At 42.2% G+C, this 25,320-nt stretch overlaps 1 protein-coding gene across 2 annotated transcripts in view; it reads right to left on the bottom strand.

The window, feature by feature from the left end:
• Positions 1 to 25,320, bottom strand: part of KCNT2 (potassium sodium-activated channel subfamily T member 2) — a 1,359,842-nt gene that overhangs the window by 107,065 nt on the left and 1,227,457 nt on the right. For both annotated transcript variants that reach the window (XM_077277827.1, XM_077277828.1), the window contains one exon: positions 16,987 to 17,287. In XM_077277827.1, coding sequence (XP_077133942.1) covers positions 16,987 to 17,287 — 301 coding nt within the window. The remainder of the gene's footprint in view (positions 1 to 16,986; positions 17,288 to 25,320) is intronic.

Genomic DNA, 25,320 nt, shown 5'->3' with positions numbered 1-25,320 from the left:
TCAGAAAAAACCAAAATATCATCCAGATAAACAATCAAAAATTTATCCAGATACCTCCGGAAAATGTCATGCATAAAGGACTGAAAAACTGAAGGCGCATTGGAGAGCCCAAAAGGCATCACCAAGTACTCAAAATGACCTTCGGGCGTATTGAATGCGGTTTTCCATTCATCACCTTGCTTAATGCGCACAAGGTTGTACGCACCACGAAGGTCTATCTTGGTGAACCACTTGGCACCCTTAATCCGGGCAAACAAGTCAGACAACAGCGGTAAAGGATACTGAAATTTGACAGTGATCTTATTTAAAAGCCGATAATCAATACAAGGTCTCAAAGATCCGTCCTTTTTTGCCACAAAAAAGAATCCCGCACCAAGAGGGGAAGAAGACGGACGAATATGTCCTTTCTCCAGAGACTCCTTGATATATGAACGCATAGCGGTATGTTCAGGTACCGACAGATTAAACAGTCTTCCCTTAGGAAATTTACTGCCTGGGATCAAATCTATAGCACAGTCACAGTCCCTATGAGGAGGCAGTGCACTGGACTCAGACTCACTGAAGACATCCTGATAATCAGACAAATACTCCGGAACTTCCGAAGGCGTAGAAGAAGCAATAGACACAGGCAGGGAATCCCCATGAATACCACGACAGCCCCAACTTGAGACTGACATAGCCTTCCAGTCCAGGACTGGATTATGGGTCTGTAACCATGGCAGCCCTAAAACAACCAAATCATGCATTTTATGTAAAACCAGGAAACGTATCACCTCGCGGTGTTCAGGAGTCATGCACATGGTAACCTGTGTCCAATACTGCGGTTTATTTGCTGCCAATGGTGTAGCATCAATACCCCTAAGAGGAATAGGATTTTCTAATGGTTCAAGAGTAAAACCACAGCGCTTAGCAAATGAGAGATCCATGAGACTCAGGGCAGCACCTGAATCTACAAACGCCATGACAGGATAAGATGACAGTGAGCAAATCAAAGTTACAGACAGAATAAATTTAGGTTGCAAATTACCAACGGTGACAGGACTAACAACCTTAGCTATACGTTTAGAGCATGCTGAGATAACATGTGTAGAATCACCACAGTAGTAGCACAAGCCATTCCGGCGTCTATGAATTTTCCGCTCATTTCTAGTCAGGATTCTATCACATTGCATTAAATCAGGTGTCTGTTCAGACAACACCATGAGGGAATTTGCGGTTTTGCGCTCCCGCAACCGCCGGTCAATTTGAATAGCCAGTGCCATAGTATCATTCAGACCTGTGGGAATGGGAAAACCCACCATAACATTCTTAATGGCTTCAGAAAGGCCATTTCTAAAATTAGCGGCCAGTGCACACTCGTTCCAATGTGTCAGCACGGACCATTTCCGAAATTTTTGGCAATACACTTCAGCCTCGTCCTGCCCCTGAGACATAGCCAGCAAGGCCTTTTCTGCCTGAATCTCAAGATTGGGTTCCTCATAAAGTAAACCGAGCGCCAGAAAAAACGCATCAAGATCAGCCAATGCCGGATCTCCTGGCGCCAGCGAAAAAGCCCAATCCTGAGGGTCGCCCCGTAAGAACGAAATAACAATTTTTACTTGCTGAGCAGAATCTCCAGATGAACAGGGTCTCAGGGACAAAAACAATTTACAATTATTCACGAAATTCCTAAACTTAAACCTGTCTCCGGAAAACAGTTCAGGAATCGGTATTTTAGGTTCTGACCTAGGATTTCTGATAACATAGTCTTGTATGCCCTGCACACGAGTAGCCAGCTGGTCCACACTTGTAATCAAGGTCTGGACATTCATGTCTGCAGCAAGCATAGCCACTCTGAGGTAAAGGGGAAGAAGAAAAAAAAAACTCAGAATCTTCTTTCTTATAATCCCTCTTCTGCAATGCATTAAACATTTAATACTGGCCTGGCAAACTGTTATGACCCCAATGGCGAGGGTCTCAGAGGAACGTGGAAGTCTGCAGAATACAAAAATCCAGCGCATAGGGCAGTGGTAACTGGGTTGACCATATATCTACTCCTAACGCCAACACTAGAAGTAGCCGGGGATCATTCCTACGTTGATTCTAGATGACACGCGCCAGCCGGAGAATCTAGCTACCCCTAGTAGAGGAAAACAAAGACCTTTCTTGCCTCCAGAGAAGGGGACCCCAAAGCTGGATAGAAGCCCCCCACAAATAATGACGGTGAGGTAAGAGGAAATGACAAACACAGAAATGAACCAGGTATAGCACAGAGAGGCCCGCTTACTGATAGCAGAATAAAGAAAGGTAACTTATATGGTCAACAAAAACCCTATCAAAATCCACACTGGAAATTCAAGAACCCCCGAACCGTCTAACGGTCCGGGGGGAGAACACCAGCCCCCTAGAGTTTCCAGCAAAGGTCAGGATATAGATTAGGAACAAGCTGGACAAAAATACAAAACCAAAACAAATAGCAAAAAGCAAAAGGCAGACTTAGCTGATATAACTGGAACCAGGATCAGTAGACAAGAGCACAGCAGACTAGCTCTGATAACTACGTTGCCAGGCATAGAACTGAAGGTCCAGGGAGCTTATATAGCAACACCCCTAACTAACGACCCAGGTGCGGATAAAAAGAATGACAGAAAAACCAGAGTCAAAAAACTAGTAACCACTAGAGGGAGCAAAAAGCAAATTCACAACACTATCCCGTCCGAGGTCAGAAAGGGGTTAAACATTTTGCGATTCACATGGATCACAAAATAAAAATGCCTAATTCTACTTCACTCACTTCTGATGCATCAGTGAGTGCTCAAATTATATTCAGTGTGGCCTCATGGCTTCCCCATAATGCCCTGCAGCCATGGCATGGCATAGTTTAAGTGTAACCAATCATAGGAGCTACCACAGCCAATATAATGGATGGGGCCAAGGAGTGCCATTTTATGTTTCTACAGAGTAGGGATATGAGGTCAGATCCCACAGCTCATGCCATATAGGTATATAAAAAAAGCCTAATTTGAATGTGATGAACCATATTGAAAATGCATATTCTCATTCTGAGAATAGTAATCCAAAAATTCTAGTGATACATAGAGAAATGCTGGACATGCACAGTTGCTCAGTGTGACTGTGAATTGATAGATCTCAGATATTTTGAAGTAGCAACTCCTGAATAACAGCTTTTTGTATTCTGCACAATGTGCAAACAAGGATAATAGTATTAACCCCTTCACCCCGAAGCCTGTTTTCACCTAAGTGACAGGGCCAATTTTTAGAATTCCGACCACTGTCACTTTATGAGGTCATAACTCTAAAACGATTCAACGGATCCTGGCGATTCTGACATTTTTTTCTCGTGACATATTGTACTTCATGATAGTGGTAAAACTTCTTCAATATGACTTGCATTTATTTGTGAAAAAAACAAAAATTTGTCGAAAGTTATGAAAATGTAGCAATTTTCTAAATTTTAGTTTTTATGCCCTTAAATTAGAGAGTTATATCTCATAATATAGTTAATAAACAACATTTCCCACATGTCTGCTTTACATCAGCACAATTTTGGAAACATAATTTTTGTTAGGGAGTTATAAAGGTTAAACCTAAACCAGCGATTTCTCATTTTTGCAACAAAATTTGCAAAACCATTTTTTTTACAGACCACCTCACACTTGAAGTGACTTTGAGGGGTCTATATGACAGAAAATGCCCAAAAGTGACACCATTCAAAAAACTGCACCCCTCAAGGTACTCAAAACCACATTCAAAAAGTTTATTAACCCTTCAGGTGCTTCACAGGAATTTTTGGAATGTTTAAAAAAAATTGAACATTTAACTTTTTTTTCACAAAATTTTTACTTCAGATCCAATTTGTTTTATTTTACCAAGGGTAACAGGAGAAATTGGACCAAAAAGTCGTTGCATAATTTGTCCTGAGTACACTGATACCCCACATGTTGGGGTAAACCATTGATTGGGCACATGGTAGAGCTCGGAAGGGAAGGAGCGCCATTTGACTTTTCAATGCAAGATTTGCTGGAATTGAGATCGGAACCCATGTCGCGATTGGAGAGCCCCTGACGTGCCTAAACAGTGGAAACCCCCACAAGTGACACCATTTTGGAAAGTAGACCCTCTAAGGAACTAATCTAGATGTGTGGTGAGCACTTTTAACCCCCAATTGTTTCACTAAAGTTTAGAATGTAGCGCTGTGAAAATTAAAAAATCATTTTTTCTTTCCACAAAATGATGTTTTAGCCCGCAATTTTTTTTTCCCAAGGGTAACAGGAGAAATTGGACCACAAAATTTATTGTCCAATTTGTCCTGAGTACGCTGGTACCCCATATATGGGGGGAACCACTGTTTGGGCGCACGGCAGAGCTCGGAAGGGAAGGAGCGCCGATTGAATTGCAGACTTAGATGGATTGGTCTGCAGGTGTCATGTTGCATTTGCAGAGCGCCTGATGTACCTAAACAGTAGAAACCCCCCACAAGTGACCCCATATTGGAAACTAGACCCCCCAAGGAACTTATCTAGATGTTTTGTGAGAACTTTGAACCAACAAGTGTTTCACTACAGTTTATCACGCAGAGCCGTGAAAATAAAAAATATATTTTTTTCCACGAAAATGATATTTTAGCCCCCACGTTTTTATTTTCCCAAGGGTAACAGGACAAATTGGACCCAAAAGTTGTTGTCCAACTTGTCCTGAGAACGCTGATACCCCATATGTTGGGGGGAACCACTGTTTGGGCGCACAGGAGAACTCGGAAGGGAAGGAGCACTGTTTTAGTTTTTCAAAGCAGAATTGGCTGGAATTGAGATCGGATGCCATGTTGCGTTTGGAGAGCCCCTGATGTGCCTAAACAGTGAAAACTCCCCAATTCTAACTAAAACCCTAACCCTAACCCTAACCCCAGCCCTAACCCTAGCCCTAACCCCAACCCTAACCCTAGCCCTAACCCTAGTCCTAACCCTAGCGCTACTTTCACACTAGCGTTTTTTTAATACGTCGCAATGCGTTGTTTTGGCGAAAAAATGCATCCTGCAAAGTCATCTGCAGGATGCGTTTTTTCCCCATAGACTAACATTAGCGACGCATTGCGACGTATTGACACACGTCGCAACCGTCGTGCGACGGTTGCGTCGTGTTGTGGTGGACCGCCGGCAGCAAAAAACGTTACATGTAACTTTTTTTGTGCCGACGGTCCACGATTTCCGACCGCGCATGCGCGGCTGGAAGTCCGCCCCCACCTCCCCGCACCTCACAATGGGGCAGCGGATGCGTGGAAAAACAGCATCCGCTACCCCCGTTGTGCGGCGCTTGCACAGTATGCGTCGGTACGTCGGGCCGACGCAGTGCGACGGCCCCGTACCGACGCTAGTGTGAAAGTAGCCTAACGGGAAAATGGAAATAAATATATTTTTTTAAATTTTATTATTTTTCCCTAACTAAGGGGGTGATGAAGGGGAATTTGATTTTCTTTTATAGCGTTTTTTGGGCGGATTTTTATGGTTGGCAGCCATCACACACTAAAAGACGCTTTTTATTGCAAAAAATAGTTTTTGCATCACCACATTTTGAGAGCTATAATTTATCCATATTTTGGCCCACAGAGTCATGTGAGATCTTGTTTTTTGCGGGACGAGTTGACATTTTTATTGGTACCATTTTCGGGCACATGACATTTTTTTATCGCTTTTTATTCCGATTTTTGGGAGGCGGAATGAACAAAAACCAGCAATTCCTGAAATTCTTTTAGGGGGGCGTTTATACCATTCCACGTGTGGTAAAATTGATAAAGCAGTTTTATTCTGTAGGTCAGTACGATTACAGCGATACCTCATTTATGTAATTTTTTTATGTTTTGGCGCTTTTACACAATAAAAACTATTTTATATAAAAAAATAATTGTTTTTGCATCGCTTTATTCTGAGAGCTATAACTTTTTTATTTTTCTGCTGATGATGGTGTATGGCAGCTTTTTTTTGCGGGACAAGATGACGTTTTCAGCGGTACCATGGTTATTTATATCCGTCTTTTTGATCGCGTGTTATTCCACTTTATTTTTGGCGGTATGAGAATAAAGCGTTGTTTTTTGCCTCTTTTTTTTTTTTTTACGGTGTTCACTGAAGGGGTTAACTAGTGATATAGTTTTATAGGTGGGGTCGTTACGGACGCGGCGATACTAAATATGTGTACTTTTATTGTGTGATTTTTTTTTATTTAGATAAAGAAATGTATTTATGGGAATATATATTTTTTTTTTCTTTATTTAGGAATTTTTTTTTTCTTTTTTTTTTACACATGTGGACATTTTTTTTTTTACTTTTTAACTTTGTCCCAGGGGGGGACATCACAGATCGGTGATCTGACAGTGTGCACAGCACTCTGTCAGATCACCGATCTGACAGGCAAGGGCAGAAGCTTGCCGGCGCCTGCTATTAGGAACTCTCAGCAGGCGCCGGCAAGCTAGGTCATCTCATGACCCGGAAGGAGTCCCACGGCCATCTTGGATCCGGGGACTCCTTCCAGGTCACTGGAGCAGCGCGATCTCATCTCGTTGCTCCGGTGGGAGAGCGCAGGGAGCCCCCGTCCCTGCGCGATCCCCCTCTATGACGCTGTCACTATTGACAGCGGCATCAGAGGGGTTAAATGTCCACGATCGGCGATAGCGCCGATCGTGGGCATTGCTGCGGGGTGTCAGCTGTCATATACAGCTGACACCCGCACCCGATTACCGCGGTGCTCAGCGCGAGACTGCGGTGATCGATGCGCCATACTAGTACTGCTGCTGGCACAAATTAGTAACAGACACAGAAATGACACCAATATAGAAAATGCTAATAAAGGTATCCAAAAGTTGTTGTAATAAATGGGTCACCCATGTGCCAAAGTTATAGTGTAAAACCACTACCAAGAAGGAAGGTAACACCAAAACATAAAAAATTGGACCAAGGAAAGTGACAGGGAATAATTATCACAAAATTAATCTTTATTTTGTAGCAACAATGACAATCATAAAATATTTAAAAAAATATATATTATAATCATATATAGTACAATACAAGAATGTGCACAGATTTAAGCCGCATATAATGGAGCAAGCCACTAAATATAGGAGATACTAATAAGAAGCAATCTATGACTAGTATTGCCCTCAGATAGATAAAATTATATATGTAAGGCACCAGCGAACCACCATAAAAACACTCAAGGTGTAAACCAAGGAAAATATATGTGAATATAAAAAAGTGCTATGTGCAATAACCAAATCCCACCAGAAGGTGGTGCTATATGACAAATCAAGACAAATGAGATGGAAGTAAAAAAAGTGCTATGTGCAATGACTCATAACCCTCACAAAAGGCCTGGGCTCAGTAAGGTGCCAAGTGAAGTGCTATATGCAATGATTAATCACTTATCACAAAGGGCATCTCAGTATAAAGGCCAAACAAAGTGCTCAGTGCTGTATTAGGAAATATGCCAGATTACTTACAATTTATCAAAGGAAAGTTCCTAGGCTGCCAGCGGCTAATTGTGTGCACCCCGACGCGCGTTTCGGACGCACAGTCCTTCGTCAGGGGGTATTGAACCTTACATGATCGAGGGGCTTTTATATACTATATGGAGACGCCGATATCAGTGATGATATCATCATACACGGTGGGCGCTGATATCGGCGTCTCCATATAGTATATAAAAGCCCCTCGATCATGTAAGGTTCAATACCCCCTGACGAAGGACTGTGCGTCCGAAACGCGCGTCGGGGTGCACACAATTAGCCGCTGGCAGCCTAGGAACTTTCCTTTGATAAATTGTAAGTAATCTGGCATATTTCCTAATACAGCACTGAGCACTTTGTTTGGCCTTTATACTGAGATGCCCTTTGTGATAAGTGATTAATCATTGCATATAGCACTTCACTTGGCACCTTACTGAGCCCAGGCCTTTTGTGAGGGTTATGAGTCATTGCACATAGCACTTTTTTTACTTCCATCTCATTTGTCTTGATTTGTCATATAGCACCACCTTCTGGTGGGATTTGGTTATTGCACATAGCACTTTTTTATATTCACATATATTTTCCTTGGTTTACACCTTGAGTGTTTTTATGGTGGTTCGCTGGTGCCTTACATATATAATTTTATCTATCTGAGGGCAATACTAGTCATAGATTGCTTCTTATTAGTATCTCCTATATTTAGTGGCTTGCTCCATTATATGCGGCTTAAATCTGTGCACATTCTTGTATTGTACTATATATGATTATAATATATATTTTTTTAAATATTTTATGATTGTCATTGTTGCTACAAAATAAAGATTAATTTTGTGATAATTATTCCCTGTCACTTTCCTTGGTCCAATTTTTTATGCTGGCACAAATGCAGTGCCGGCAGCGCAGTACTAGTACGGCGCATGTCGCGAAGGGGTTAAGGGAATCCATCAGCAGGTTTTTGCTATGTAATCTAAGGACAACATGAAATATGTTGTAGCTGGAACTATTGTTCATGAATACTCAGGCTCTTGGCATCTGCCTGAACTAGTAATAAAAGGCCTGAGGTGATGATATCAGAGGTATTTGCTATGCTGCCAGAGTAACCCGGCAAAGACTGATACAGAGGAAGCCAACCATAAGAGAAGGGGGATAATTAAATTATTCTTCTACATGTATTATAGTAGTTATATTCTTGTACATAGGAGCATAGAATCATAGAATGTTAGAGTTGGAAGGGACCTCAATGGTCATCGTATCCAACCCTGATCAATGCAGGATTCACTAAACCATCTCAGACAGATATCTGTCCAGTCTCTGTTTGAAGACTTCCATTGAAGGAGAACTCACCACCTCTAATGGCAGACTTTTCCACTCATTGATCATCTTCACTATCAAAAACTTATTTTCTAGTATCTAATCTTCTCCCTTTCAGTTTCATTCCATTACGTCTCATGTTTCCATGTGCAAATGAGAATAAGGATGATCCCTCTACACTGTGACATCCCTTCAAATATTTATAGACAGCCACTAAGTTTCCTCTTAACCTTCTTTTTTGCAAGCTAAACATTCCCAGATTCTTTCATAGTTCCTCATAGGACATACTTTGCAGTCCGCTCACCATCCTGGTAACAGTTCTCTGAACTTGCTCCAGTTTTTCAATGCCTTTTTTTATAACATGGTGCCTGGAACTAGACACAGTATTCCAAACATGGCCTGACCAAGGAAGAGTAGAGGGGGGATAATTACTCAATGTGATCAAGACTCTGTGCTTCTCTTAATACATCCTAGAACAATGTTTGTCTTTTTTGCTGCTGCATCACACTGCTGACTCATGTGAAGCCTGTGATCTATTAGTATACCCAAGTCCTTTTCACACATGCTGTTGCTTAGTAATATTCCTCTCACTCTGTATATGAAAGTTTCATTTTTCTTGCCCAGATGAAGAATCTTGCATTTCTCCCTGTTAAATACCATTCTATTAGTCGCTGCCAATTGTTCAAGTTTATCTAGATCCTTCTGAATCTTTTTTCTGTCTTCTCTAGGGTTAGCTATCCCTCCTAGCTTTGCATCATTTGCAAATTTGATCAGTTTACCTTCAGTTCCCTTATCTAGATCATTTAAAAAAATGTTGAACAAGGGAGTAATGCCTGACATTGGAGCTAGGACTTGTGTATAGCAAAAATGCAGTTGTGTCATGGAGAATTTCTAATGCTGAAAAAGAGTGATATTTCAATGTTATTGTTATACTTTTTGTCTTGTTATTCATTCCTACCTTTTCTGTTTTATCTTTTTATGTCCTTCCTTTCTTCCTTCACTTCTTCGATACCATCTTCTCTATCTCCCTTACTAATGCTGACCCTCCCTCTTTCCTTCAACCGTACTACTTTCCTTCTCTCTTTACCAAAGGTATTATCTCGCAAACATAATGTATTTTATTTACATATCATAAATGTCTAACGATGGAGTACTCCAGGAAAAGGATAAAGTATACAGTACATATCTGGCCTGCGTGCACACCATGTGGTTGCTCTGAATTTAACCATACATTGTGCCAATCATTGATAAATATTCTTGCTGTGTAAAACTGTGGATGCTGGCCGATTATGTGAAGATTTAGAGCTACATCATCGTATCCAACCGCATATTGGATAAAGAGGTTATAAATAAACAGCAAAGCTAGCCACAGTTTAGCATTATTCATTATTTTCTCCAAGTGAAACAAATCCGCCAGGATTAGAAGAATTTATTCTATGAGACTTTGTAGTTTCTGTAAGAAATATTGATTCATACAAAAAAATGGCAAAATCAACCTACGGTATGTAGGGTAAAATATTACAGCGAAATGCCCAAATCAAAAAGGGCCTAAAGGACAGTGATTGACATGTGTGCCCGAAAAGCAGACTGTTTACCACCACCCAAAGGGACGAAGACACAGAGAAAGTGCTCCTCATTACTAATACACTGGACTTATAACTATGAACCTGCTGGATTCTTTTGGTTCCTTGCTACTCAAGGGGCACCATTTTTATGTCCTATTTTAGCAATTAATGGTAATGTATAGAGATAAGTGGATAGACTAGCAGAGGAACAACTGTGAGGCGGATTTCCTTAAAATCACAGCTCCCCATGAAATAAAACACTTTGTTACTCATGTGGATCGCAAAATAAAGTATACTTAAGACCATTTCACACATTGCTGAAGCAACAGTGAGTGGTAAAATTACCTTTTGCGTGGTTTGTGGTGTACCACTACAGTACTGAACCTTATTGAAAATAGTCTCATTGTGTGAATAATAATCCAAAGCTTTTAGTGCTATATAGAGAAGTGCTGGACCTGCATAGTCACTCAGTGAGAATGTGAGCTGATTGATCTCCTATATACTGCACTAACAGAACCTAAATAACAGCCTTTTGTATACTTCACACACTGCAAACAAGGAAAACAATATTATAGGTAATTTGTCAGCAGGTTTTTCCGTGTAATCTGAGAACAGCACGAGCCAGGGTTAAAACACTGAAATCATTAATGTGTCACTTATTAGGCTGTGTGCTGCTGTTTACTTATAAGGAAGGTTTTATCACTATGAGATAATCACCGCTGGACTACAGCTCTTGTGAGCCCTGGTCCAACAACTCCCCCTCCATTGATAAGCAGCTCACTGTCCATAGACAAATACCGCATTTTTCGGACTATAAGACGCACCGGACCAAAAGACGCACCCCAAATTTGGGGTGAAAATTGCAGAAATTTTTTTTTTATAAGATGGGGGTCCGTCTTATTGTCTGAATTTACAGTATCTTACCTGAAGGCTGGTGGTGGCAGAGCAGGGTCACAGGAGGCATGGTGTCGGCAGAGGTGGGGTGATGCGGTACGGCGTGCACCTGAGCAGGGTCCCTTCCTGCTTAGGTGGGCGACGCCATGGCCTTGTGTCCATGGGGGGGTTGCAGCAGTGGCGTGGCGATGGCAGAGGTGCGGGGATAATGAGCGGTGTGGCGTGAGCAGGATCCCTTCCACAGGTGAGGTGACGCAGCGGCCCGGTATGCAATGTGAGCAGAAGAGCAGGGTTAATCACCGGTTTATCGGTGGCAGCGGCCGTCTTCCTGAGGCCGCGTGTGCGCAGATGGAGAACGCAGCAGCCATTTTCCTGAAGCCGAGATCTAAATCTGCGAACTCGGCTTCAGGAAAATGGCTGCCGCGATCTCCATCTGCACATGCGCGGCCTCCCGGGCCATTTTCCTGAAGCCCCGGGCAGCAGAGCGCTCCAACTGCGCATGCGCGGCCACAGGAAGATGGCCGCCCCCACCGATCACCAGGGATATAGCGCAGAGCGCGCTGTTTTTCATCACCTGCGCAGTCGCAAACCACTACGCCACCAACGGAAACCTAAGCAAGATCTGGGGGAAGAAACAGCTTTGTCACAACGCCCCTATGACCAGACCAGCATGATTGACAAGCGAAAACGGCGACTTTGGTAAGTAATTTCGGCAGCTTAGGTGGGGAATCAGGGTAGAAAAAAAACACTTTTTAAAGCACAGCTCATGCCCTATGTAGCGGTATTTTTATCTCCGAATGAAAAACCGGGGTGACATGTTCCCTTTAAATAGCAAAAACCTGCTGACGAATTTCTTTTAAACCACTCAGTGCTAATTTGGTCTCTCTCTTTTATCAGCAAATTTATTCAAAACTAATTAAATTTTTGGGGAATCTGCAGTGATCCCGACAAATTCAAATTTCAAAATATCTACTGGAATCTTGTACAGATGTTTATTTGTACACATAGGACATCATATTCAGTGATGTATCCATCCGTAAGTGATCTGCACACAGTCTAGTGCGAGTACAATGCTTCTTCCCTAAGTAAACACACGCATCCTGCCTCTTACACTTTCAAAACTCAGTATTCATTAAAGATAATAAACAGGGGTACATCAATGATATTTATTGCTCAAGATCAGAGAGGCTCTTATTAGATGGCTTCAGCTGGCAATAGTGCAATCTCCCATTTCATAGATTCATAATGTCAGAGTGTATTCATGTATGGACAGGAATAGTGGTGATGGCTGATGAAGTGATCATTGTGAAAAGTGCACTGTTGTGTCAAAATGTAGACTCACAAATACAACATTATGCAAATTGCCTCTTCAGAGAAAGAGGACTTGAACTTTATAGCGCCAACTGTTGGAAGTAGCGATCCTACAAGTCACAATCAACCCTTTAACCAGTCGTTCAGTATGACTTAGGATAAAAGCCAAATCAGTATCTCAATTCGCAGACACGGTGTTTCAGGCTGTTGGCCCTCGTCAGTGCGAAGCATGAGAACTACTTTGTCTAGATGAGAGGCTCTGGACTGGGGTCTAAGGGATAAGGTTTCTGCTTATGGACAGCGACATACCAGCTCTGGCTTGTCAAGGTAAGGAGGCTTATTTGCTGTGCAATGCTCCTCTGGGAAATTTAAATAAATTGAATACAACATTACTAAATCATGTGACAGTAAATGATTTTCTGTACAGCTTTTGACAGATTCCAAAAAAAAAGGCAAATGTAAAACATGTTAAATCTGTGTTCTTAGAGCTAATGTGTTATCCTTAATAGACAATTTCTTATACTAACTGGAATAATAAGGATAAAATAAATGCGCAGGGTATACTTCCCCACTTTGTCACATTACAAATTACTTCTAAATTGCCACAGTGGAAGGGGAAAGGTTGTTTTGGCAATTTCTTGACCAAGGGTCTTTTGAATCTTGATGACAAAAAAAGAACCTTGGTGACAAAAAAGCACAATTTCACCCTTTAGAATGCTAAAGTGATAATTTTGGGATTTTTTTTAATAATGATTGTCAATGATCAGCAACATGGTTTAAGAGAGGGAAGGAGGAGGAAGAATAGGCCTCATAACAATGTAAAAAGCTTTACTTACCCACTGCAGAACAACCTGCTGATCTTCAGTAGTCTGCGATTATTATGTATTGCTGCCCCATTTGACCACTGTATTTGCAATCTACCATGACTTTATCACTTTGGTAAAGTAAATGTAGGCTAATGTGAAGTGGAAGTGGAGCAGAGGCAGATTTACAAGGTGAGCAATGTTGTTTTCATTATTTTATGGCACATTATCACTTTAACCAATTTTTTGTTGGTTTTTGTCAACCCATTTAGATGGGCAATTGACAAAATTGATCTAAAAATGACCCAGTAAAGAAAGCAAACTCTGACTCCCCCCTAAAGTTACAACCCTACTTATGTAATGCAAGATTCGCCAGAAAAGGCGGAATGTTCAAAACACATACATTGCATTAGACTGAATGCATGTGATGCAGGTAGCCCGTCTTATATAGATTGTACTTACATGTATACATTACAGTACTTAAGATTAGCAGCTATATCATATGAGTAAACATTTGACTTAAAGAAATGAAGCTCCCACTAAAATGAAAGAATGGCTGAAAAGAAGGAACCGAGGTTGAAGCCTTGGAACAAAGGTTTGTTTTGTTTTTACAAAACAAGAGGGTTATGTATCTCTGTCCATCAGAGTGATAAATTCTTACAAGAAATACTTTCAATCTTCTTTTAAAACTCACGGGAGGAATGTTACATCCTGGAGCGATAAAAGACAGCTCCAAAAAGAATGGTTTGTAGAATATATTACACATTCCTCCATTGCCATTTCATGAATCGAAATGGATTACATTGCAGATGTGCATCACCATCATTATACACCGCTCCAAACAGCACAAAAATTGATCTCTCGGCTAACGTCCTCGTATGTGCTACGCTGATAGATGGTCCTGACAGTCAAATAAACTCTGGGTTATACTCAGGCTCTATGCATCACATCGACACTTTTCAATGTTCTTTCTCAAAATGTTGCCGTCTTTTCAATCTCTTATTGAATCAATTTTGCTCGTACGTTATGGCGCTTGTGTACATATTGACAAGGTAATGGAAAGAAATAACTATGTAACCTAATATATCAGTCTGAGAGCATCATTCTTTACATATTTCACGATACCTCAACATGTTTTTCTAGGATTTGTTTTTCATATTTTCCTTTTAACCACTTGAACTCCCACGGACAGTCTCTTTTATTTTCCATATGATTGCATTCCAGCATAGTGCAAACAGTATGTCTACTCACTATGCTTGTGATCAATAGTGTCTCGCTGCTATAACACCTTTCCATTAGTATTATTCCTTTCTTTTTCTATCAACAGAAGATGAAAATTAATTGGATTATTTTCACAATGAAAAGTATACGGCAGTATGTTAGTAGGAGCTAGTTCATACTAGCAATGGTGTCAGCATAAGGCTCCAAGAACATTTTTTGTAGGACTGTTACCCTTTTGGTAAAAAAATATCACTTTACTATCAATGTCCAAAGTGTAAGCAAATTGATATTTTGAGTGCACTCTTAATGTTCAATGAAAAAGTATCCAAGAAGCTTAGAATTAATATACAGGTGCTTCTCACAAAATTAGAATATCATCATAAAGTTAATTTATTTCAGTTCTTCAATACAAAAAGTGAAACTCACATTATATAGAGTCATTACAGAGTGATGTATTTCAAGTGTTTATTTCTGTTAATGTTGATGATTATGGCTTGCAGCCAATGAAAACCCAAAAGTCATTATCTCAGTAAATTAGAATAATTAACTAAAAACACCTGTAAAGGCTTCCTAAGCATTTAAAAAGGTCCCTTAGTCTGTTTCAGTCGGCACCACAATCATGGAGAAGACTGCTGACTTGACATATGTCTATAAGGCAATCATTGGCACACTGCACAAGGAAAGTAAATTTTGCATTTGATTTGGAAATAAAAATCCCAGAGTCTGAAGGAAAAGTGGAGAGGCACACAATCTAAGCTGCTTGAGGTCTAGTGTGAAATTTCCACAATCAGTGATGCTCTGGGGAGCCATGTCCTCTGCTGGTGAAGGTCTACTGTGTTTTATAAAGACCAAAGTCAATGCAGCCATTTACCAGGAAATTTTAGAGCACTCCATGCTTCCCTCTGCTGACAATATTTTTGGAGATGAAAAATTATTCTCCAGCAGGACTTGGCACCTTTCCACACTGCCAAAAGTACCACTACCTGGTTTAAAAACAACAGTATCACTGTGCTTGATTGGCCAGAAAACTCTTCTGACCTTAACCCCATAGAGAATATATGGAGTATAGTCAAGAGGAAAATGAGAGACACCAGACCCAACAATGCAGACAAGCTAAAGGCTGCTATCAAAGCAACCTAAACTTCCATGACACATCAGCAGTGACACAGGCTGATTGTCTCCATGCCAGGCCACATTAATGCAGTAATTGATGCAAAAGGAGCCTCAACCAAGTATTGAGTGTATTTACTGAATATACATTTCATTAGGCCAATAGTTCGGATTTTAAAATAATTTTTCAAGCTGGTGTTATAATGTGTTCTAATTTACTGAGATAATGAGTTTTGGGTTTTCATTGGCTGTAAGCCACAATCATCAACATTAACAGAAATAAACACTTGAAATAGATCACTCCGATTGTAATGACTCTATATAATATATAAGTATCACTTTTTGTATTGAAAAACTGAAATAAATTAACTGTTTGATGATATTCTAATTTTATGAGATGCACCTGTATATATAAACAATCAGGCTCTAAATTATCATGGTCTTTATGCCAGAAATCTGTTGTAAAACACTTGTTGTTGTAAAAGTTGCAAAGTCTTTGCGCAATGTGAGGAAGTGCAAAACTGTTGCAACTTCTGGTGTTTTCCCACCAGTTTTGGATGGTTCTGCCAAAAAGTAGTGGAGGACGGGTGGTATGGGGAAATGGCAATACCCACTTATATAGGTCATGGTGGGCTGTGGCATATTTTATACCACAAATCGTATTCCAGTCTCTAGCTGGAGGAAGAGTTGTGGCGAGATGCACAGAAAGAGATGCTACTATGGAGATGCTTCTAATTCATTAATAGGTGTGGACTTTTTAATGAATCAGGTGCCAGAGGGCCACTATTTTCCTGTGTTAATTTGAGAGCTGAAAATTGATAAAATAAAAGCAAAAGCAGTTATTCACACCTTTTCCTATGTCTACACATGCTTCCTTCCAAGATTCTCTGCAGGGTTCTTCTGGCTTTAAGGACCACAAGGTCAAGAGATTGTATTGGCCTCAGTAGCAGAGTTCAGGTGAGGTCCCAGGACTGGCGAGTATGAAGGGTTTTTATTTTTAGCTCCTTCCCCTGACTTAGTTTGTAATGCTTTGGTGTCTGGAGAAATTTCAGAGCATGATAAAACTATTTTCTTTGCAATAAAAGCAGTTTTGAGTCATATGAAACTTATTTGGACTGAATGAAATCTACCAACCAATTCAAAAGAATCTGCTTAAACAAATGTCTAGAAATTTGCTCATGTGTAATCCATAGCTAAATTGACATGTATAAAGCTAAAGCTGCATAAGGTAATTGAGATCACATGATGCACACATTTAATTTAGATATTTTGAACATACCATAACCTGCAGTTGAAAGACCCAGATGCTTCATTCTGTTCTTTACTAATGCTGCAAGTTCTTGCCTTTCTGATCTTTGACACAATGTCATCCTCTGTTGACTTATCCTCTCGGCTGATTTGTTGGAATGTCTTGGAACTTTTCGACTTAGTCTTCTGGCCCACTGCATGCTCTTCCTTCTCAGTAAAGGGTGGTCCGCTTGGTCACTGGATGTGGAATTTCGATGGTTGTTACGATTTAATGATGCTTCTTTGGTTTCTTTTGTGTCTTCCCACTCTTCAACACTGATAGATATCTGCGACTGAAATGATAGAATAATTCCATGAGCAATCTTAAGTAAATGTTAAAGTGGATGTGTCATCCAAATATTCTGTAAGTCTTTTGGTCAAAAAGGCAGAAAAATTTTTATTTGGCAAAAAGAATCAGTTAACCTCTTAACGAATGCCGATACGCCTTTTAACGGCGGTAGTTAAGGGTACTTAAACCACAGCACCGTTAATTAACGGCACTGCGAAAAAAGTGTATAGCGCCCCCAGAGTCAAATTTTCTCTGGGGTCTCGGCTGCTGGGGGTAGCCGAAAGCCCAGAGAACATGATTTGGGTTGGTGTTTACCGACCCGGGTTTTGCGATCGCCGATATTAACTGCTTACCGGCAACCGCAAAAAAAAGAAGTCCGATGTACCATTTAATTTCTCTCTCCTCTGATGTGTGAAATAGGGTCCCCGATCCCCCCGGTACATGCGTAGTGTGCCGCCGAGATCTGCCAGCCAGTAATTGGCAGATCTTGGGGTCTTAGCTGCCGGGGGTAGCTGAGACCCCAGAGAACATAATTGGGGTCGGTTTTTACCAACCCTGGTTTTGCGATCGCTGCTACTAACCATGCCAGTTAATTTCTCTCTCCTCTGATGTGATCGCACAGAGGAGAGAGAAATAGGGTCCCCGATGGGGCTAAAATTAGGGTTAGGGTTGGGGATAAAATTAGGGTTAGGGTTAGGGCTAGGACTAAAATTAGGGTTAGGGTTGGGGCTAAAATTAGGATTTGGATTACGGTAAGGCTTCTTTTACACTTACCGTGGTTATGCATCCCGTTTTTGCGGTTCCAATAGATTTCTATGGCGCCACAAAAACGGGCCGCAATAATTCCACAGAGCTCCGTACGCCATATGGCCATGAGGGCCGTATTTATGGCTGTGAAAAAATATCGAGCCTGCTTGATATTTTTCTCGGCTTACAGACATGGCCCCCATTGTAATTAAATGGGGCCGCAAAAACAATGGAAGGCTGTTTTTGCAGTGCATCATGACTTCCGGTTTTGCGGACCGCCTTTTTTTAGTATTGTAAACCCGAAAAATGGTGATCTGCAAGATTTTGTAGGTCTGTTATTGCGGCAGACCGTGAAAATTGTGGCAATATAGCCCGCAGAAAAGGGCCACAAAAAAAATTGTAAGTGTTAAAGAAGCCTTAGGTTTGGGATTAGGGTTAGGTTTGGGATTAGGGTTATGGTTTGGGATTAGGGTTATGGTTAGGGTTGGGTTTAGGGTTATGGGTGTGTTGGGATTATTGGTGTGTTGGGGTTAGTGTTGTGATTAGGGTTAGGGTTGGGATTAGGGTTAGAGGTGTGTTGGGGTTAGGGTTGTGATTAGAGTTACGGTTAGAGTTGGGATTATGGTTAGGGGTGTGTTGGGGCTAGGGTTGTGATCAGGATTATGGTTAGGGTTGGGATTAGGGTTCGGTGTGTGTTGGGCTTAGGGTTGGAGTTAGAATTGGGGGTTTCCACTGTTTAGGTACTTCAGGGGGTCTCCAAACACGACATGGCTCCACCATTGATTCCAGCAAATTTTGCGTTGAAAAAGTCAAATGGTGCTCCCTCCCTTCTGAGCTCTGCCGTGCACCGAAACAGTGGTTTACCTCCACATATGGGGCTTCAGCGTACTCAGGACAAAATGGACAACAGCTTTTGGGGTCCAGTTTCTCCTGCTACCCTTGGGAAAATAAAAAAATTGGGGGCTAAAAAAATGATTTTTGTGGAAAAAAAAAGATTTTTTATTTTTACGGCTCTGTGTTATAAACTTCTGTGAAGCACTTGGGCATTCAAAGTGCTCACCACACATCTAGATAAGCTTCTTGGGGGGGTCTAGTTTTCAAAATGGGGTCACTAATGGGGGGTTTCTACTGTTTAGGCACATCAAGGGCTCTGCAAACACAACATGACGCCCGCAGACCATTCCTTCAAAGTCTGCATTCCAAAACGGCGCTCCTTCCTTTCCGAGTTCTGCCATTCCCCCAAACAGTGGTACCCCCCACATATGGGATATCTAAGTATTCAGGACAAATTTCACAACAACTTTCTTGGTCCAATTTCTCCTGTTACCCTTGCGAAAGTAAAAATTTGGGGGTGAAAAGATCATTTTTGTGGAAAAATATGATTTTTTATTTTCATGGCTCTACGTTAAAAACTTCTGTGAAGCACTTGGGGGTTCATAGTGCTCACCAAACATCTAGTTAAGCTCCTTGGGGGGGTCTAGTTTCCAAAATGGGGTTCACTTGTGGGGGGTTTCTACTGTTTAGGTACATCAGGGGCTCTGCAAGCACAACATGAGGCCTGCAGACCATTCCATCAAAGTCTGCATTCCAAAATGTCACTACTTCCCTTCCGAGCCTCACTGTGTGCCCAAACATTGGTCCCCCACATATTGGGTATTGGCGTACTCAAGACAAACTGGTCAACAACTTTTGGGGTCAAACTTCTCCTGTTACCCTTGTGAAAGTAAAACATTGCGGGCTGAAAAAAAATCATTTTTGAGGAAAAAAAGATTTTTTATTTTCACGGGTCTACGTTATAAACTTCTGTGAAGGACTTGGGTGTTTAAAGTGCACACCACATATCTAGACAAGTTCCTTAAGGAGTTTAGTTTCCAAAATGGTGTCACTTGTGGGGAGTTTCCACTGTTTAGGCACATCAGGGGCTCTCCAAACGCAACATGGCGTCCGATCTCAATTTCAGGCAAATCTGCATTGAAAAAGTCAAACGGCACTCCTTCTCTTCCAAGCTCTGCCATGCGCCCAAACTGTGGTTTACCCCCACATATGGGGTATCGGTGTATTCTGAAGACATTGCACAGCAAATTTTGTGGTTTATTTTCTCTTTTTACACTTCTAAAAATAAAAAAAAAATTGGTTCTGAAGAAAAATGTTTGTAAAAAAAGTTAAATGTTAATTTTTTCCTTCCACATTGCTTCACTTCCTGTGAAGCACGTAAAGGTTTAATAAAATTCCTTCCTGAATGTAAAGTAGAGATGTGGGAAATGTTATTTATTTTCAAAATTTTCGCCATATTTCCGCTTTTTTCATAAATAAACGCAAGTTATATTGAAGAAATTTTACCACTAACACGGAGTACAATATGTCATGAAAAATCAGTCTCATAATCAGCGGGATCTATTAAAGAGTTTCAGAGTTATAACCTCATAAAGTGACAGTGATCAGAATTGTAAAAATTGGTTTTGTCATTAAGTAACAAATTGGCTCTGTCACTAAGGGGTTTAAGAACACTCAGAACTATGAGCTTACTGTATTATGTAATTGCCCCACACAACAGTATTTTTAGTGCCCAATTTGGCTTATAAAAGAACAGAGCTGACTTTGTAACAAAATATTACACAAATATAAAAAACTAGATGGTGGCCTGATTCTAACGCATCGGGTATTCTAGAATATGTATGTAGTTTATTTATGAAGTTTTCAGAATAATGCAATTTATACACAGGAATCAGCCGGCCGGGCGTGACCAATTAGCGAAGCGTGGTTCAAATTATGCGCCAATTCGCGGGCGGACTGCGACTGTCGCTGATTGTTCATGGCCGGGCATGACCAATCAGTGAAGCCAGGGCCAGCTCCAGCTTTTTGAGGGCCCCGGGCAAAAGAGTCTCAGTGGACCCCCTCTTTAACATATACCACGATTCATGATGCACAGATACAGGAGAGAAATATAGCACAGCCAAGTAGCGTATAACACAGCCCATGTAGTATATAACACAGCCCTACGTAGTATATAACACAGCCCACGTAGTAAATAGCACAGACTCGTAGTATATTGCCAAGCCACATAGTATTTTGCCCAGCCACGTAGTATATTGCCCCACCACGTCGGATATTGCCCAGCAATGTCGGATGTTGCCCAGCCACGTAGTATATAGCACAGACACGTAGTATATAGCACAGAGACGTAGCATATAACACTGCCCATGCAGTATATAACCCAGGCCACGTAGTATAGAGCACAGCAATGTAGTATATTGCCCAGCCACGTGATATATACCACAGCCACATAGTATATAGCACAGCCCACATAGTATATAGCACAGAGATGTAGTATATAACACAGCTCACGAAGTATCTAACACAGCCCACGTAGTATATAGCAATGTGGGCACCATATCCCTGTTAAAAAAAGAATTAAAATAAAAATAGTTATATACTCACCTTCCGTCGGCCCCCGGATCCAGCCCAAGGTGTTTACCGATGCTCCTCGCGATGCTCCGGTCCCAAGAGTGCATTGCAGTCTCGCGAGATAATGACGTAGCGGTCTCGAGAGATCGCTACGTCATCATCTCGCGAAACCGCAATGCATAGACCCGAGCGTCGCGAGGAGCAGGAAAGGCCTGGGCTGTATCTGGGGGCCAACAGAAGGTGAGTATATAATGATTTTTTATTTTTTTATTATCTTTAACATTAGATCTTTTACTATTGATGCTGCATAGGCAGTATCAATAGTAAAAAGTTGGTCACACAGGGTTAATAGCAGCGTTAACAGAGTGCGTTACACCGCGGCATAACGCGGTCCATTAACGCTGCCATTAACCCTGTGTGAGCGCTGACTGGAGGGGAGTATGGAGTGGGCACTGACAGCAGGGGAGTAGGGAGCGGCTATTTCGCGGCCGGACTGTGCCCGTCGCTGATTGGCCTGTTATGACCCCAATGGCGAGGGTCTCAGAGGAACGTGGAAGTCTGCAGAATACAAAAATCCAGCTCATAGGGCAGTGGTAACTGGGTTGACCATATATCTACTCCTAACGCCAACACTAGAAGTAGCCGGGGATCATTCCTACGTTGATTCTAGATGACACGCGCCAGCCGGAGAATCTAGCTACCCCTAGTAGAGGAAAACAAAGACCTTTCTTGCCTCCAGAGAAGGGGACCCCAAAGCTGGATAGAAGCCCCCCACAAATAATGACGGTGAGGTAAGAGGAAATGACAAACACAGAAATGAACCAGGTTTAGCACAGAGAGGCCCGCTTACTGATAGCAGAATAAAGAAAGGTAACTTATATGGTCAACAAAAACCCTATCAAAATCCACACTGGAAATTCAAGAACCCCCGAACCGTCTAACGGTCCGGGGGGAGAACACCAGCCCCCTAGAGCTTCCAGCAAAGGTCAGGATATAGATTTGGAACAAGCTGGACAAAAATACAAAACCAAAACAAATAGCAAAAAGCAAAAGGCAGACTTAGCTGATATAACTGGAACCAGGATCAGTAGACAAGAGCACAGCAGACTAGCTCTGATAACTACGTTGCCAGGCATAGAACTGAAGGTCCAGGGAGCTTATATAGCAACACCCCTAACTAACGACCCAGGTGCGGATAAAAGGAATGACAGAAAAACCAGAGTTAAAAAACTAGTAACCACTAGAGGGAGCAAAAAGCAAATTCACAACAGTACCCCCCCCTTAGTGAGGGGTCACCGAACCCTCACCACGACCACCAGGGCGATCAGGATGAGCGGCATGAAAGGCACGAACTAAATCGGCCGCATGAACATCAGAGGCAACCACCCAGGAATTATCCTCCTGACCATAGCCCTTCCACTTGACCAGGTACTGAAGCCTCCGCCTGGAGAGGCGAGAATCCAAGATCTTCTCCACCACGTACTCCAACTCGCCCTCAACCAACACCGGAGCAGGAGGCTCAGCAGAAGGAACTACAGGCACAATGTACCGCCGCAACAAGGACCTATGAAATACATTGTGAATAGCAAACGACACAGGAAGATCCAGACGAAAAGATACAGGATTAAGGATTTCCAATATCTTGTAAGGCCCAATAAAACGAGGTTTAAATTTGGGAGAGGAGACCTTCATAGGAACAAAGCGGGAAGAAAGCCACACCAAATCCCCAACGCGTAGTCGGGGACCCACACCGCGGCGGCGGTTGGCAAAGCGCTGAGCCTTCTCCTGTGACAACTTCAAGTTGTCCACCACATGATTCCAGATCTGCTGCAACCTATCCACCACAGAATCCACCCCAGGACAGTCAGAAGGCTCCACATGACCCGAAGAAAAGCGAGGATGGAAACCAGAGTAGCAGAAAAAAGGCGAAACCAAGGTGGCGGAACTAGCCCGATTATTAAGGGCAAACTCAGCCAACGGCAAGAATGTCACCCAATCGTCCTGATCAGCAGAGACAAAACACCTCAAATAAGCCTCCAAAGTCTGATTGGTTCGCTCCATCTGTCCATTAGTCTGAGGATGGAAAGCAGACGAAAACAACAAATCAATGCCCATCCTACTACAAAAGGATCGCCAGAACCTGGAAACGAACTGGGATCCTCTGTCTGACACAATATTCTCAGGGATGCCGTGCAAACGAACCACGTTCTGGAAAAACACAGGAACCAGATCGGAAGAGGAAGGCAGCTTAGGCAAAGGAACCAAATGGACCATCTTGGAGAAGCGATCAGATATCACCCAGATAACGGACATGCCCTGAGATAGCGGAAGATCAGAAATGAAATCCATGGAGATATGTGTCCAAGGTCTCTTCGGGACAGGCAAGGGCAAGAGCAAACCGCTGGCACGAGAACAGCAAGGCTTAGCTCGAGCACAAGTCCCACAGGACTGCACAAATGACCGCACATCCCTTGACAAGGAAGGCCACCAAAAGGACCTGGCCACCAGATCTCTGGTGCCAAAAATTCCCGGGTGACCTGCCAACACCGAGGAATGAACCTCGGAAATGACTCTGCTGGTCCACTTATCCGGGACAAACAGTCTGTCAGGTGGACAAGACTCAGGCCTATCAGCCTGAAATCTCTGCAACACACGTCGCAGATCCGGAGAAATAGCTGACAAGATAACTCCATCTTTAAGAATACCAACAGGATCAGCGACTCCAGGAGCATCAGGCACAAAGCTCCTAGAAAGAGCATCGGCCTTCACATTCTTTGAACCTGGTAAATACGAGACAACAAAATCAAAGCGGGAGAAAAACAATGACCAGCGGGCCTGTCTCGGATTAAGGCTTTTAGCAGACTCGAGATACATCAGATTTTTGTGATCAGTCAAGACCACCACACGATGCTTAGCACCCTCGAGCCAATGACGCCACTCCTCAAATGCCCATTTCATGGCCAACAACTCCCGATTGCCCACATCATAATTTCGCTCGGCAGGCGAAAACTTCCTAGAGAAAAAGGCACAAGGTTTCATAACAGAGCAACCAGGGCCTCTCTGCGACAAAACGGCCCCTGCCCCAATCTCCGAAGCATCCACCTCAACCTGAAAGGGAAGTGAGACGTCAGGCTGGCACAAAACAGGCGCCGAAGTAAACCGGCGTTTCAACTCCTGGAAAGCCTCCACGGCAGCAGGAGCCCAGTTAGCTACATCGGAGCCCTTCTTGGTCATATCCGTCAAAGGTTTCACAATGCTAGAAAAATTAGCGATAAAACGACGGTAGAAGTTAGCGAAGCCCAAGAACTTCTGAAGACTCTTAACTGACGAGGGCTGAGTCCAATCAAGAATAGCTCGGACCTTGACTGGGTCCATCTCCACCGCAGAAGGGGAAAAAATGAACCCCAAAAAGGGAACCTTCTGTACACCAAAGAGACACTTTGAGCCCTTGACAAACAAAGAATTTTCACGCAAAATTTTAAAGACCAACCTGACCTGCTCCACATGCGAATCCCAATTATCAGAAAAAACCAAAATATCATCCAGATAAACAATCAAAAATTTATCCAGATACTTCCGGAAAATGTCATGCATAAAGGACTGAAAAACTGAAGGCGCATTGGAGAGCCCAAAAGGCATCACCAAGTACTCAAAATGACCTTCGGGCGTATTGAATGCGGTTTTCCATTCATCACCTTGCTTAATGCGCACAAGGTTGTACGCACCACGAAGGTCTATCTTGGTGAACCACTTGGCACCCTTAATCCGGGCAAACAAGTCAGACAACAGCGGTAAAGGATACTGAAATTTGACAGTGATCTTATTCAAAAGCCGATAATCAATACAAGGTCTCAAAGATCCATCCTTTTATGCCACAAAAAAGAA

This window comes from Ranitomeya variabilis, chromosome 8, assembly GCF_051348905.1.
Source record: "Ranitomeya variabilis isolate aRanVar5 chromosome 8, aRanVar5.hap1, whole genome shotgun sequence".
In the NCBI taxonomy this organism is placed as follows: Eukaryota; Metazoa; Chordata; class Amphibia; order Anura; family Dendrobatidae; genus Ranitomeya; species Ranitomeya variabilis.
Note: the sequence above shows the minus strand (reverse complement) of the source record. Positions and strands in the feature narration are given on the sequence as shown.